General features: G+C 35.3%; 2 protein-coding genes across 2 annotated transcripts; one reads left to right on the top strand and one right to left on the bottom strand.

Annotated features, from left to right (window-relative positions):
• The first annotated feature begins 3717 nt into the window (after window positions 1–3717).
• Window positions 3718–7428, top strand: LOC136224037 (endo-1,4-beta-xylanase 5). The gene is made up of 8 exons (XM_066012251.1): window positions 3718–3880; window positions 3964–4001; window positions 4068–4224; window positions 4383–4555; window positions 4647–4748; window positions 4843–4989; window positions 5072–5710; window positions 6458–7428. Exons 1-8 carry the CDS (start codon window positions 3826–3828, stop codon window positions 6797–6799), a joined length of 1653 nt encoding a protein of 550 aa, XP_065868323.1. The 5' UTR covers window positions 3718–3825; the 3' UTR covers window positions 6800–7428.
• A 4141-nt stretch (window positions 7429–11569) lies between these two features.
• Window positions 11570–13963, bottom strand: LOC136224275 (thaumatin-like protein 1). Its single transcript, XM_066012556.1, has 3 exons — window positions 13623–13963; window positions 12757–13426; window positions 11570–12058 (listed from the first exon to the last, which is right to left on the bottom strand). The coding sequence occupies exons 1-3, from the start codon at window positions 13678–13680 to the stop codon at window positions 11758–11760; spliced, it is 1029 nt and encodes a 342-aa protein (XP_065868628.1). The 5' UTR covers window positions 13681–13963; the 3' UTR covers window positions 11570–11757.
• Window positions 13964–16647: the final 2684 nt, after the last annotated feature.

Genomic DNA, 16647 nt, shown 5'->3' with positions numbered 1-16647 from the left:
GATGAACTTTTCATTTAGGCTTATGGGTGGGTTGAAAGGAATCCCTGCATCGTATTTGAAACATGAGTGGTACAACCAGAATCAATTCACCAAGTATTATAAGGAACTTCAGCTAAATTTGATTCGAAACATACTAAAGCCTTTAGCTTACCTTTCTTTTCGAACCATGCCTTACGTTTCAGGCAGTCTTTCTGATAGTGTCCATGTTTTTTACAAAAATGACACACATCCTTGTTTGGTTCCTTTTTGTGGATTTGGACTGACGACTGATTCATTTTTTATAGTCCTTTCTTTCCCTTTCCATACTTCTTTCCTGATTTCTTTCCAACTCCTTTATTACCCATGAGATTAATTGAATGAATTCCTGGTTTCTTAAGCCTTGCCTCCTCTTGAATGAGCATACTTTGCAATTCATGCACATTCCATTTGTCCTTTAGAGTATTGTAGTTCATATGAAATGGACCATACTCGGAAGGTAAGAAATTAAGAATAAACGTTACTAGGAAATTTTCATTCACTTCCATTCTCATAGACTTCAGTCTTGCAGCAATATTAGACATTTCAATAATATGTTGGTGCATGGTACAAGAACCATCAAAGTTAATGGTGGTTAAAGTACCCATTAGTGTCCCAGCAAGAGACTTGTCAGCAGACTCGGACTGGGAACATTCTTCCACAAATTTCATAAATTCCCTAGCACTTTCGGTTTTATTTATTGTGGACTTGATGTTGTTTGCTACTGTCATTCGCATAAACATTAAGCTTAGTCTGTTAGATTTTTCCCATGCTTTATAGGCAGATCTCTGTTCGGCACTACTAGTAGCGGTAAGTGCATTATGTGCATCAATTAAGAGTGCCAAATCAAGATCTAAAACACCAAGGTGAAACTGGATTTGTTCACACCATTCAGAGAAATTAAGCCCATGGAATTTAATTACAGACGTTGCTTGCGAATGAAGAGAGACAGGAACAGATGCTGCAAATATATAACTCATCCATTAATGTCTTAAGTAAAATTTAGTTTCAGTAATAAAGATTCAGAATTTTATAGCATCATCAAATGTACATTGATATTCTCCTTTGGGTAAAACAACAATATACAACAATGAAACAAAACATAATTGATGCTTAATTAAATTACACGTAATTTGTAATTAATATACTCCAATTAGATATATTTGTTATCTTTGGATATACTAAACATGTCTAATCAAGCATATCAATTAACACCTAATGTTCATAAAATTATAAAATAACTAATCAACCTTTGGGCGATCCTAAAATATTTTATAACAATGAACGTCAATATACTCATGATAATCATAATAACATCTCAGTTATAAGCATCACGTACATATGAGTAATTGAAATTATTTTAACATGATATCTATGAAACCTTTCTAATTTGGCCACTTTGGCGACTAACAAACTATACATAATATAGATATCAAATGAAAATAATATTATACACAGAACAACAGTTCATATGTATATTATGCATATAAATAATTTGTGCCCATACTTAAAACCTTTGCCTTTAATTTGAACATTGTAATATATATAAACAATTATAGTCAGTAAGTATTAAAATAAATAAAAAAAAACTTCGAATTCATCTGACAATTAATGGCCCTTAATCAGTACAAACTGATTTGCCCAGTAAATATTAATTCAAACACAGACACACCTCTGCAACATATGGCCGGCTTAATTGAAAATGGCCATTCAAAATGTAAACATATTTTGCAATTAATCAAGCACAGAGAAAACGATAATAGTGCCTTTGATTTATGAACATGATAAAGTATATCATAAAGCTTGCATCATTGAACAATTAATCAAAACTTGCATAATATCATAAAGCTTCATCATTGAACAAATTAAAACAATTACATGAAATCAATTTTGGTTAAAACATATGACACAATAATTTAAACCAAAATTAGTTTTCTGTAATAAGAGATAATGATTAAAACAGAACATCATAATATCTCGTTCATGTATAAAAGGAATAATTTGTCAATTAGATTATCGCATATAGAATACAATTATAAACGCAGCGGATAAACTATGTGAAAACATAATCGGAAAATCATCAATTCACAACAAGGCTCTGATACCACATGTTAGAAATCTTAGATTTCATCATAGTATTAAACAAACATAATTGCCCAGATGTTTGAATAAGATGATTTTCACAAACACTTAATAACAGTTAGAAGAGCGTACCTTGATCCATGACGATTACAATCGAGTTCTTCGGGAATCACGAGAATTGTGTTTCTCTCACTTAACCCTTTAAACTTTACAGATTTTCTAGATGGAGAGAAAATGACTTTTTGATAAGTTAGAGAGAGGACCAATTCTGATTATGTTCTATAAATATACCTTCCATCAAGGTATCTCTTCATCCATAAGGTACCTTTTCATTAATGAACCAATAGAATTTAACGTACCCTTTGATTAATCAAACATGATGATTATTGATCGTACCCTTACGTGAACTGACTAATAGGATTTATTGTTTTATTTTATCAAAGCATATAAGTATATAATATAGTAGGACCATATTCTAACTTGATGTAAATTATGGAAAATCCAACACCTTCTTCCTCTAATTCTCTACTTCTTTCCTTCTTTCTATTCTGAAATTCTCTCATCAGAACTCAGGTTCCGACAGAATACTATAATTATTTTGATACGCTCACCATTAAAAAGAAAATACAAACAAACATCTAGAGATTGATGAAATTGTATTAAGAAAAATGGAAAAAAAAAAAAATTACAGAATACAGAGAAATGAAATTGAAAAACAAGTTGAGTTTTGGTTCCTATTTAAAGTATTCTAACAGCTGCTATGTAACGCCCCGTAACAACTAATTAACTTCTTAACAACCTTTTACCCATATTAAAGAGTTGTACTGTGAATCTAATAAAGATTTTAACCATATATCAGTAAAAGTCATCAAAACATGTGAAATGTTTGCAGATTGTGGCGTCTATTTGTCTTCATGCTGATAGTGATGATCAGGTTGGGTGAAAATTTAGTTGTTTTGCGCATTTTATTCATAATTAGATTCTGTGGAAGTTTATTGATGACAATTTCAGAATCGTACCCCGCACTTCACCCTCTTCCCAATCGTGTTTTCTTTTTCTTTTCTCCTTTTTGGTAAAATTCATAATTGGCCAATTAATGGTTTGGAGTGCCCAAATATGATGGAGTAAATGGTAAAGACCCATATGATCATCTAGTGGAGTTGAGGTCATGAAATGTTTGTTCGAAAAGGAAGAGAGGAAAGCTTTACTTCTGGCCAAAGCCATGAATCATCATAATTACCATCACCTTCTAAGAACAGTCCCATGGTTATTATTATCATCAAAATAATAATAAAACAATTAACGAAGAAGAATGTTTATAGTGTCTAAAACTCTAAATTAAAGATACTGCGTGGCGTACGATGTTGGTTGAGTTGAGGAATTCCATTTGCATACATATAGATAATGTAATTAAGCCACACTAGTATCCAAAATGACCTTCAAAGAAAAGAGACTTCACATCATTAAGTAATCAACCCAAAAAACTGAAATGATTAATACTAAAACATTAATTGTACTTTACAAATTTCACATGTGAGCATGCCTATATAGGCAGGCACGGATTGAGTAGAGCTCTGATTCTCAGAACCAATATTAGTACTGTTTTCCTTGTGACTTTCTTTACTTCTTTTCACATTCACTCTATACATATACAAACTTAATATTTTCTAGATACTTATAATTAAGCTCTTCAATTTCATTTCCTTCTGCACTGCACTTGATACCAACATGCAACCTTTAGCTTTCTTCCTTCTCATTTTCCCTTTCTTCGCTTTTTCTTACGGTATTTCTTTCTTTCTTTCTTTCTTTTGTCTCTCTGCTGTTGTTCTGCATTAGTAGTTTTATAACCTTTTTTGTTCTGTGCAGATGGATATTTATCATATGACTACACTGCTTATACCGAGGTAACTAATACAGATTCAACATTTAATAATTTTAGAGTGTACTGAATACTGATATTGAATGGGCAGTGCAAAGCGGCACCAGAAGAGGCACTCTACAATGGAGGAATTCTGAAAAACCAAACTTTAGCCTTCAATAATGGGAGTAGCATTCAAGATATTTCAAACATCTATACACCTTCTTTAATCCTCCACAATCTCACTCAGGCCATCTACTCTTTTTCCAGTTGAGTTCTTTTTTATTTCCTTACATCCTCAAAATTAAAATTAAATGTCAAAATGCTATCATATCATATCATATGGTACTTGACTTATGATTGACTTATCATATGTTGTTGTAACACTTCAATTATTTTGTATTAATTTGGTTGGGTTTGAAAACAGGTTGGGTGAAAATAGAGGGTGCAGAGCCCAGTCTTATAAGTGCAAGCCTAACCACAGACAATGAAATATACAAGTGTGTTGGCACTGTTTTGGCCAAGTCTGGATGCTGGTCTTTTCTTAAAGGTGGATTCATTCTTCATCAACCTTCTAATTTATCTATAATTTACCTTCAGGTAAACTTATATAACTTTCATTTTCTTCTAAATCTTGAAACTAATATCATTTTTTTAACCAAAATTTTTGGGTTACATAATATATATGCAGAATGCAGCTGACAAAAGTATAAACATAGCAATTGCAAGTGCTTCTCTGCAACCATTTACTGATCAGCAATGGAAAACAAATCAGGACTACATGATTAACAACGTAAAATACACCTAATCCTTTATTAATTTCTCAACAGATTCATTGTTAATTACCTTCATTAATTAACTTGAGTTTGTCTACAATTAATACTCAGGTTAGGAAACGTGCAGTGACAATACATGTCTCAGATAAAAATGGAGATGCATTACAAGAGGCATCCATTACAATTAATCAAATCTCCAAGGATTTCCTATTTGGTTCATCCATAGCCAGCACAATTCTTGGAAACTTGCCCTATCAGGTGAAAATGAAAACAGATGAATGCTTATTCTAACTTCAACTCTTAGTTAGATATTAAACCTTAGGATATCTCTTGTTGTCAGAATTGGTTTGTGGAGCGATTCAATGCTGCAGTTTTCGAAAACGAGCTCAAGTGGTACGCTACTGAACCCGAACAAGGGAAGTTAAACTATACTATACCTGATAGGATGCTAGAGTTTATAAGATCTAACCAAATAATTGCAAGAGGACACAACATATTCTGGGAAGATCCCAAGTACATACCGGCATGGATTCGAAATCTTTCAGATACTGGCCTAAAATCAGCTGTTAATTCTAGAATTCAAAGCCTAATGAGCAAATACAAAGAAGAGTTCATACATTGGGATGTCAGCAATGAAATGCTACACTTTGATTTCTATGAGCAAAGGCTTGGTCCAGATGCTACTTTGCACTTCTATGAGACAGCACATGAAGCAGACCCATTAGCAACTTTGTTCATGAATGAATATAACGTGGTGGAGACTTGCAGTGATGTGAATTCAACTGTGGATACATATATCTCAAGGGTAAAAGAACTTGAAAGTGGAGGAATATTTATGGATGGGATTGGGCTGGAGAGTCACTTTTCAGAGCCTAATCTTCCTCTAGTTAGAGGTATCCTTGACAAACTTGCTACTCTTGGTCTTCCTATTTGGCTTACAGAAGTTGATATCAGCAACAAATTCGATCACCAAACTCAGGTGCCAATTAAGCTCATAATTTACATCATTTATTTGGTAAAGTTTGGATCTTTTCTTTTTCTTGGAATAATGCTTGGTCATTTCCATTTCAGTGCATTGAGTTCCTAATATGTTTTATTTTTGCTCACATTAAGCTGTACTCGCCAAATTGGTTAGTTTCACAAAACTTAGTTAACAGAGCAGCAGGACTCATTTCATATGTGTATGAAATTGCATGTCTTATAGTTCAAAATAAAGTTTTTTTATGCTTCTCTATATATAATGCAAATTTGGAACCATGTGAAATGAATAAGGCTATATTAATCAAATTTTATGTTAAAAACTAACTTTCTTGATCATCATAAACTTAATATAAAAGATGAGATGGAAGACTTAATGCCTTGAAAAATGAAAGGTCATATGCTCAAAACATAATCATAATGACCAAGAGCCTCAAAATGCTTTTTGCCATATGAAACCAGTGTATCAAACACCAGTTTCAATTGTTAAGATCCAGTAACAAAAGCACCGGGAACACTTACGAATATTATTGGGGCGGAGCTAACTCCGAGTTGGGGAGGACTTTAGAATTTGCCCCCCAACTCTACAAAGTTAGCTCCACCATTGGCTGCACGACTAAAATGGGCCTCCCAAATATAGATTCTTGAATCTACCACTATATTTGATATCTGTTGCAAAAGAATCTCTGAAATTTGAATATATGTATTAATTTATGGATTGATATAAAAAATGTTTGTATGTTGGCAGGGTATTTATCTAGAACAAGTATTAAGAGAAGGATACTCACATCCAGCAGTAAATGGGATAATGCTGTGGACAGCACTTCATCCAAAAGGCTGCTATCAAATGTGCCTTACTGATTACAATCTTCATAACCTTCCAGCAGGAGATGTTGTTGATAAGCTACTACAACAATGGCAGACTACCGACTTACTCGGCCATACGGATGAACATGGTTCCTATAATTTCAATGGGTTTTTGGGTGAATATAATGTTACTGTTCAATATGGTAATGCAACTGCTAATTCAACTTTCTCCCTATCTAGAAGTTATGAAACTAAGCATTTTAACATTCACATGCCTAGCTAGCTACCTTCTTCTTCCCATTCACACCAACCACTAATTATACCATATTAATTCTTCTTCCTATCTAATGGTGATAACAAGTAGAGAAATTCTGATCAACTTCCGTCCCTGTGGGGCATCGTTGGGTTCGACGGAGGAAGCTCCGATGCCAAAGTCAGTAAGATGATTCAAGGAAACAAACTGAATTGACAAAGGTTGTGAGAATGTGTCCCTTGATAGCCTAGGGAATCAGGCTATATATATATATATATATATATAGCTGTGGAGTCGTAACCTTCAGGTAACTAGAAAGTCTCCATTAATGCTCCATTAATGGCGGTTACGAGTTATCTTTAACCTGGCAGTTAGCTAATTGATAACTTCATTAATGAGCTTTATGGCCGAATCGACGACCAGCCGTTATAGTGGCGAATCAAGTGAATGAAGAGATTCGCCTCATAGGTCCGCGCCAGCGGATCTCTCAGAGCAGATCCGTGGAGATCCGCCTGCCAGCGCGACGTTCTTGAGGTGAATATCCCTTTTAGTCCTTGGGTTAATATCTCGATGTTATCAAATGGATTCTTTCATTTCATATGATGGATTATATATGCATATTCTATATATTTATTTGGATAATATGGTTTTGGAATTTTGCCAAGGCTAGAAATATTAATTTTTGCAGTATTATGTTAGTTTAGTTTCTGATGATATTGGGTTTTAATTTTATGATAAGTGATATGTACAAGTGTTTCAAATAATACCTAAGAACGTTTGGGGGCCTCAGCCCTTCTTTCTACATCAAAAAAGAAAAAAAGGAAATACCCAAGAAATCCTTTCAAGATAAGATATCTACAGTACTGGGCTCAGGTTAAAGTACCCAACATTCATATGGTTTATTAACAATTTGGGATTAATGTTATTTGTAACAGATAAAAAATCTGCAAAATTGATGTTATATTGGGATAAAGTGCAAAAATACCCATGAGGTTTACAGTCGGGAATAATTTCACCCCTAACGTTTAAAATGGTGCGATTTTACTCTTAACGTGGTCAAATTGGGTTAATTTCAGATATTATTATAAAACATATATTGGTCAAACCGACATCCATTCGCACTGTCCTTAGTACTGCATTTCTCCATGGCAACCTCACTGAAACCGTATATATGCATCAACCGTTGGGTTTTCAGGACCCGACTTTTCCTAATCACGTCTGTTTGTTGAAGAAGTCTCTCTATGGCCTGAAACAAGCCCCTCCATTTGGTACCAACGGTTTGCAGATTTTGTTGCCACCATTGGTTTCTCACACAGTAAGTCTGATCACTCATTATTCATATATCGTCGAGTCATATATACTTCTTTATATCGACGACATCATTCTCACAGCTTCTTCAAACACTCTCCGTCAGTCTATCATGACACTTTTAAGTGCCGAATTTGCTATGAAAGATCTTGGTCCTCTCAGTTATTTCTTGGGTATTGTTGTCACACGTACTAGCGATGACTTATTTTTATCACATAAATAGTATGCCGAAGAAATTCTAGAACGGGTCGGTATGTCTCATTGTAGCCCTTCTCCTACACTTGTTGATACAAAACCGAAGTTGAGTGCTTCGAAGGATGCACCATTTGATGATCCAACCAAATACTGTCACCATTTGAATCTTACATTCACCCGGCCGGATATATCTTATGTCGTCCAACAAGTATGTCTTCATATGCATGACCCCCGTATTGACTATATGGCTGCTCTCAAGCACATTTTATGATACATTGAGGGGTCTCTTGAATTTGGCCTCCATCTTTAGAAGTCTAATGTCGACAACTTGGTCTCCTATACATATGCCGATTGGGTTGGTTGTCCGGATACTCGGCGTTCTACTTCTAGTTATTGTGTTTTTCTCGGTGACAACTTAATTTCTTGGTCTTCCAAACGCCAGCCTACAATCTCTCGTTCCAGTGTTGAGGCCGAATATAAAGGAGTTGCTAATGTTGTAGCTAAATCATGTTGGATCAGAAGTCTTCTTCTTGACCTCCATTGTCCAATCCAAAAGGCGACACTCGTTTATTGTGACATTATCATATTGAGATGGATATTCACTTTATTCGCGAAAAGGTTATCCGTGTCGAAGTTCGTGTCTTTCATGTTCCGTTCTGATAAGACATTGCAGATATTTTTACAAAAGGGTTTCCACGAGTACTTTTTAATGATTTTTTGGACAGTCTAAATGTTCGATGACCTCATGCTTCGACTGCAGGGGTGTAATAGATATTATATTTGATTTTGACTTTCCATTATGCATAGCCAGTTAGGAAAGTGTATCTTTGATATATTTGACTATTGACTTTCTATATCTTCTAAAATTAGCAAAATGTATCTTTAATAACTTAAATTTACGCTATTATCATTGTATATATATTGATTATTGTAAATCAAAATCAATGAATTACTTCCCAACATGTTCATCTTTTCAATCAAAATACAAAAACTGTCTTGAAGAGTAAGATTTCTATCTTCTGCTTGGATTTGGTCCTTCCAGTTCAAGATAATAAAAAAAAAACTCTTTATTGTTTTAAAATGAAAACCAAGCCGTTGTTATTTTATGGGTATGAACAAATCCCAGCATTGCTCTTGGAGTTTTTCCTCCGAAACACGAGTATTAAAATATTAATGTAGGAATAGTGGATTGATTATGGTCGTCTCCTATCCTAGCATTAGACTAGTTAGTAAACAATTGAGATTTGAGGGTGGCCTTATTATTATTATTATTATTTAAGTCTATTGGAAAATTTGCTGCTTTTGATTTGGTAATTAGTAGAAAAGTTAGAAGTAGTGATCCCTTTAATTATGTTATGTGCAGTTGAATATTGGCTTTTTTTCATGGACAGGCTGCAAAATATTCAAAAGTGATCAGTTTTTTCGTTGAAAAAGCTGTATGAGTAACATGTATTATTAGCAACCACAATATCATCATGATATGTATGTAGGACCCTCCCTTACCCTCCCCTCCCTCCATATAACATATTTATGAGAGTAGTGATAATTGCTTTGTGATAGTCTACTGTGCAAATTATCATTTGGTTTTATAAGTTACTACAAATTTCCAATTTAAGACAAAACTATAGCAACAGCTAGCTAGGTCCCAAGTGCTGCTTCGTTTCTAAGAAAAGATTAAATTCAAAATCCAACTTATTGCTCTAACAGTTTCAGTAGTTTTCAGGAAAATACAAAATGATCTAAGCATAACGCAAGCAAGCCTAAGCCAATTTAAGCTTTTTTAAGCCAGCTAATTATAGGCAATTTGGGTAGGGTATTGTTCCCACTAATTGACTTTAACTAGCTCAAATATGATGCTTTCATTTGGAAGAAAATCTTATCTATTTTATTTACATGTTTATTCTTCAATTTATCACACATGATCATATAGATATTATACTTTAATTATAAAATATAAAATAAAGAACACTTAGAACAGGTCTGAAGTTTAATAATTACAGGATACGTGCATATTTAGTTTTAATAGTGTAAATTTAATCTTAACGTTTTAGAGCAAGATCAATTTTAGTTATTCATTATCGAAAGTTAGAAAAACTGGTTTGATTGGTATTTAATTGTCACTTCGAATCTTTTAAATATCAATTATGTCTAAGATATTTAGTGTATTACTAACAAAATTATAAAAATTCTATTAAAATGCTAAAAATTGAATATGCTACATACACTTTTTTTTTTTTTGTTAAACTATCTGAAATATACTGCATTATTAATATAATTACAAAAAAAACCAACAAAAAATGTACAAAGCTGTTTTAATTTATCGAGAAATTTGTTTGGAAGATCTGACGTGGCTGTTAAATAACAATTAGACCAGTATTTTCAAAGTTTCAATAGCACATGACTAAAATTGAGACGTGACCGTTAAAATAATAGTTAGACCAGTATTTTCAAAATTTCAATAGCACATGACTAAAATTGATTTTGTTTGGAAACGTTAAGATTAAATTTACACCATTTCATACGTTATGGTTAAGTCTGGTTAAATTTGTTCTTTGTCCCATAATTATATCATGTAAAGACCAAAAAAAAAAAATTGAGACAGTAGTTTCCATTTTGCTTCTTGGTCCTAGCTGGGCATATTTCAAATGGCAAAACTCAAATTTTGGACATAAAATTATTTTTTTAAGGGTTTGTTAGGATTTGTTTGATTCAGCTGCAGTTGCATGTTGTTGTTAGTTATTAATCAAGCATAATTTATAGTCATGTGGTTTTTTATGATCCTGAGAGTGGATAGAAAACGTGTTACCAATAACAAGCGAAAAATGTTACTATACACACTAATAATTAATTGATGCGATTCTTAGATTTTTATTCTTCACACCATCTCCCAAGATCAAAAAATATAGAATAATGCTGGAATGACAACAATCCATTAATTATAAACATTTTCTGTATTATAATCTAATTCACCTATACATTTTGAAGATACCATACTCCAACACATTCTAAATTTAGATTCAGAAAAAGCAAATGGAAAGAAGCATTAGCATGAAAGAAAGGAATTACTGGAAGCTATCTATCCTCCTCCTAACAAAGCCTTCCAATTTCCGCAAAGCTGTTCTCTTTCTGCTTTTCTTACAAAGAACAGAACAGCCTACAATCTCTTCACAGTTTCACATTAAACAAATATCACTTTTTTACAAAGCAAACAAACAAAAAATCAAGAAACAAAGTTCCTTCATTTGTTGCTTTCATCTCCTCGGAAGGGTAAACAAAGTGGATGAAATGACCTAAAAATCCCCGGAATATAATTATAATACATACCAAAATATATAGGAGAAGTGGGTGAGTTTACAATCTGGAAGATGAGAATCTTGTCAGCTTTCCTAAGACAAGAACCAAAATCAAAACACTAAACAGATACACCCAACCATAAAACAACACAAATCAACCCAAAAAAAACCCTAAAACTACTTCTACTGTTACTACAAATAAAGATAGGAAACAATGAGAGAAATAGTAGAGCCTATTGTTCCACATTTTAAAGCAGAAGAATCCCCCATTGCTAAACCAGCTAACCATGATCCATCTGCTAGCATTGTTTCTCCAGATCCACCTGTTCCTGTTCCTGTTTGTGTTCCTGATCCAGAACCATACTCCGAACCCGTGCCCGTACCCGAATAATCTACACCATTCCCAGTTGCAGCTCCAGTTCCAGTTCCAGTTCCTGTCTCAGGTGTTGTTGTTGTTGCTGTCATGGGTGTTGTATAACTTGCAGATTTTTGACTGCAATACCATTCCTTCGTCAGATTCTTAGGTATAAAATCAAACCCACAACTAATTAACACCATTTAATTTTGGATAATAGTCTAATTCCGCCTTTTAAACAGTTCATATGTTACCATTTATGCACTCATTTTAGAAAAACAATTAACTAGCTACTAGTCACTGAAAAACTCAATTTAACATTTGTACACAACTTCAATATTTTTAGAGTAAGCACAACAAAAAATTCAAATTAAGAACACATGGACAAAGGCAAAAAAAAAAAAAAAGAAAAATAGAGTAATAATAAGGAAAAGAATCTTGGCCATGACAAGTTTGCCATCATTTGGCTCCCCCAATAATTAAAGATGGCAGGACTAAACATATATAAACAAAACTGCTTTTACCAACATTATTGATCAATTTTATTCTGAGCCACATATCACATTCACATGCCGATGCCTCCATCAAGGATTGAAATATATCCACAGATTCTTGCAAACTTCAACACTACATTTTATAGAGATTCCCTCTCTAATATAAACTAATATTTCATAATAAAAAGAAAACCCACCAAAATTAAAACCAATCAAATGTTGTAGAGCAAAGATAACATGAATAGAGCATCAACCGCATTAATAAACTAAATATTCTACCTGAAATTGGGAACTAAAAACACATGAACAAAACCTAGTAAAAAGGGAGAATATCATTTTTACCTTGGGGAAGAAGGGCAAAACGTCACCGTGTAATCGGCGCCGGTACAGGTAAAAGTACTGGTAGCATCATCATACGCGTAGCTATAAGATCTAGGGCAAGCAGACTTGAACATCTCCGAATAAACCGACGGTTTACAAGTGGCGGGTGTGTTAAACGCGCCACTGCAACAGTACTCCGGGCTTCCGAAGGCCTCGCACGCGCTCTTGCACGCATTACCCTCGCCAACTCTAAGCTCAGCTGGGCAATTGGTGTTAAGATCCGTGGAGCAACCCGTGGATGCGCACATACCCGACCCACCACTTCCTTCAACGATCATAGGTAGATTGTATCCATCAACAAGGCTGACATCATAGAAATCCTGTCCACCCGAGCCGAGAGTGAACTCTGCAAGAGTAGCAGGCGGGGCAGCCCCGAGACCATTGCACTCAACTTGACCGGAACCGCAGTCTCCGGTGAGACAGGATCCTGATCCGGAGTCATCGAAGCTGCAACCGGTTCTGGCCCAGAAACGACCCGACCAACCTGTGGGTGCTTGAAATGAACGGGAAGAATCTTGAGGAAGCTCGAATCCGGTGCTGTCAAGTCTAGGACTACCGGCATTAGCGAGAATGCCAGGCCACACAGTGTACTCGCATTTGTTAGCAAAAGTGAATGTAGCACCCAAAGCACCTACCACAACATCAAACAAAATAAACATACTAAACCCATATAGATATTTTGGTCAGGAATGGCCATAAAAGTGTTTCCTTTTAGTGTAAAAATGGTGAAGAAGAAGAAACAAGAAATACCAAATTAAAAAAGATAATGTCTTGGTAAGTTTAGTTTCCAAGAAATAGAAAAATGCAGAGAAGAGAGAAGTAATTACCTGTAGAAGTGGAAAGAAGAAGAACAAGGTTGAAAAAGAGAGTGGAGAAGTGAGGCATTTTGAGTGTGAATTTGGTTTAATAATGAAAATGGTGGTGCATTTGAGAAGGTAATGGAGGAGGAGGAGAAAGGGAAGGGGTGACACCGGAGAGCAGGCAACAGTAGTGGGAAAAGGGGGAGTAAAGGGTAGACTCATATACCGACAAAGGGTTTCCAGTAGTAACGACAGTAAATCAGGTGAAGAGTGAAGACAAGTCCAAATTATGGAGAGAGAGAATGAGTAGTAGCTTCTCTCTATCCCTGCCTCTCTTTGTTTCTTTTTCTTCGTGTTGTGTCAGTCCATATTATTTTATTCAAAACAATCAATAAAAACAAGATCAATTAACCAAATTTTAATCATTTATCTAAGGGTCAAACTATTTATGATCACTACCATTTGCTCAATCTCACACCAACTTCAATTAACTTCAAAAACTCATTCAACTATGTTTATGGCCACAATTAAAAAATTGTGTTGTAATTGCCCGAGAGAAAAGAAGAATATAAAAAGTAAACAAAGATAGGAGGAAGCTTTTCTAAATTTTTATTTTTCTTTAATCTATGTTTTTTTCCTTTTAGACTATTTATAGTACATGAAATGTAACTATTACAAACCTAACAAATAACATTTAATAACTCTTAATGACTAATTAAGAGTGTAACTTAACATCACATAACTTCTTATAAGTTATTCTAAAGTAACTTAATAACAATCAACATAAATACTATTAATTATAAATTTATTATTTCTAACAGTTATTCCCGGCCACAATTTCCCAACTCTAACCATCCAAAAAGACGAAAATGCTCTTTCAGATGTTGGGGTGGATAAACTTATTTTTTTTCCTCTTCCGACACCCGGGCGTAAGGCTATCACGCGGTGAGACGTGATGTCCTCACACCCGCATGTCGGGAGAGGAAAAAAACAAGTTTCCAACCTTACAGTTTATTGCGGATTATAATTTGAATTATTGCAGATTAGTGTTTTATTACAGATTCTTGCGGATTATAATTTGAATTATTAATCTTTTAGTTTTAATATAAATAATTAACATTATAATTAATTGATATACAAGCAGTATTACGTATGTTTTCAAATGTGTGAAAACAATAAGTTCTACTATATTACAACAGATATCAGTTCGTCTGGTGCCACTCTTCCATAAACTGCTCCATATCAGTTCTAATAGGTGGAGCCTCCTCATCTTCATCGGGCAGGCGTGAGATCGCCCGCTCAGCGATATCTGCCAAACGACTAACCCACTGCAGAAAATTAAATATTAGAAAACAAACATATGTAAAACAATAATAAATAAATAAAATAATAAAAAACCTACATATTTACTGTTGGAGCGAGAATAGTGGACCGACGCATCCCGAGGGACACGAAGCAGACGAGGATGTGAATATCGTCTGTACCACTCCATGTACCCGACATCACAAGTAGTGGGATCGGCTCCAACTGACTGGCATCTCCTCCGATCAACGCCACGAGTCGATGAAAATCTTCGCCAAGTATCATAAACTGTAACAAATGAATGCGCGAGTCTGTACGATAGAGACTTCCATGCCCGAATGCAGTATCAGGTCTAATATGCTCAGTCGGGATAGGCTGAACATAACCGACCTGACGTAGGACTCGATCAGACATATATGGCTCAACAATGTCTTTACACCGTATCCAATTGGCGTAGGACACTCGTAGGTGATCGTCATCGGCGATTGGACCATAAGGCAACCACATCACCTGCAAAAAAAATATATATAATAACATGAAAATAAGAAATTATATTTATTTAAGTAAATTATTGTAAGTTATAAAATATTATTTTACCTCGGCTATCGTCATGTGGTCCAACTGTGCACAAATGGTCTTGAGTCGGACGGCCTTCTTGCCTGGAGTCCCGACCTCTCATCTGCACGCCCGAGGAGCATCATTTGGAACCTAGAGTGGTAGTCGATGGGACCGGAACACCGAAAAATACTCATATATCCACAACTAGAGGAGGGTCAAACATCCACATATACCTGGATACTCTCCTCTACTCGTTATCCCCAGCTGCCGATATAAGGTGGCAAGTGTAGCAGACCGCCAAGAACGTCCAACTGCCCCTCTGACACCGTTGTGAACCTCCTGGAGATGGAACGACCTGATCCTATCGCCACTCTTGTCGAAAAACAAGGTGGATCCTAACAGAAGCCATTTCCACACAGTGGCTCGAGTCCCGTCCTCCCGACCCCCCCCCCCCCTCCCAGGCTAGGTAAGTCTCTCCACGGTATCAACATAAACACCTCCACCACTCTAGTAATGCGCCGCCGATGATAGCAACTCCTGCTGAGTGACCCCAAACATCATCATACACATAGCCTGCAGCCGCTCATCACTGCATGTATCGGAGATCATCTGATCGTGCACCGGAATACGTAGAATATGCCATACATCGTGTAGAAGAATAGTCATCTCCCCGAACGACATGTGAAAGGAGTTCGTATCGGGCTGCCACCGCTCCACGAACGTAGATACTAGAGGCGCATCCAAGTTCTTGAACATAGTGGATGGGAGGTGAGACAACCTAGTCCTCTCCACCATATCCCCCAGTTGTAAACATGACATATATACAATTACTGAATGTTTTTTAGGGTTAGGGTTAAAAATAATAAATAAAATAATTTATTGAGTAAATTATTCTTACCTCGAGTGTCGTACCCCGATGCCACATGTTAATGATCTGTTGCAGCACGTAAGATAAGATTAATGTTCCCCTCCCAATATCCGTGAGGCAACGTGTCGTATAAAACTAGGAATCACGGTACCATCATTGAGGCCGCCCTCCACCGGTCCCGAAACAATCCAGCTACGGTCCTCAGTAGCTTTGGACCGTTTTCTGGTCCCTGAAATAAATAATATTAAATTTAAAACAATATTATACTATGAATAATACTAAACTTTAAATAATACTAAACTATAAATAATACTAAAATTTTAA

The sequence above is a fragment of the Euphorbia lathyris genome, chromosome 3 (genome assembly GCF_963576675.1).
Source record: "Euphorbia lathyris chromosome 3, ddEupLath1.1, whole genome shotgun sequence".
Classification (NCBI taxonomy): Eukaryota; Viridiplantae; Streptophyta; class Magnoliopsida; order Malpighiales; family Euphorbiaceae; genus Euphorbia; species Euphorbia lathyris.
Note: the sequence above shows the minus strand (reverse complement) of the source record. Positions and strands in the feature narration are given on the sequence as shown.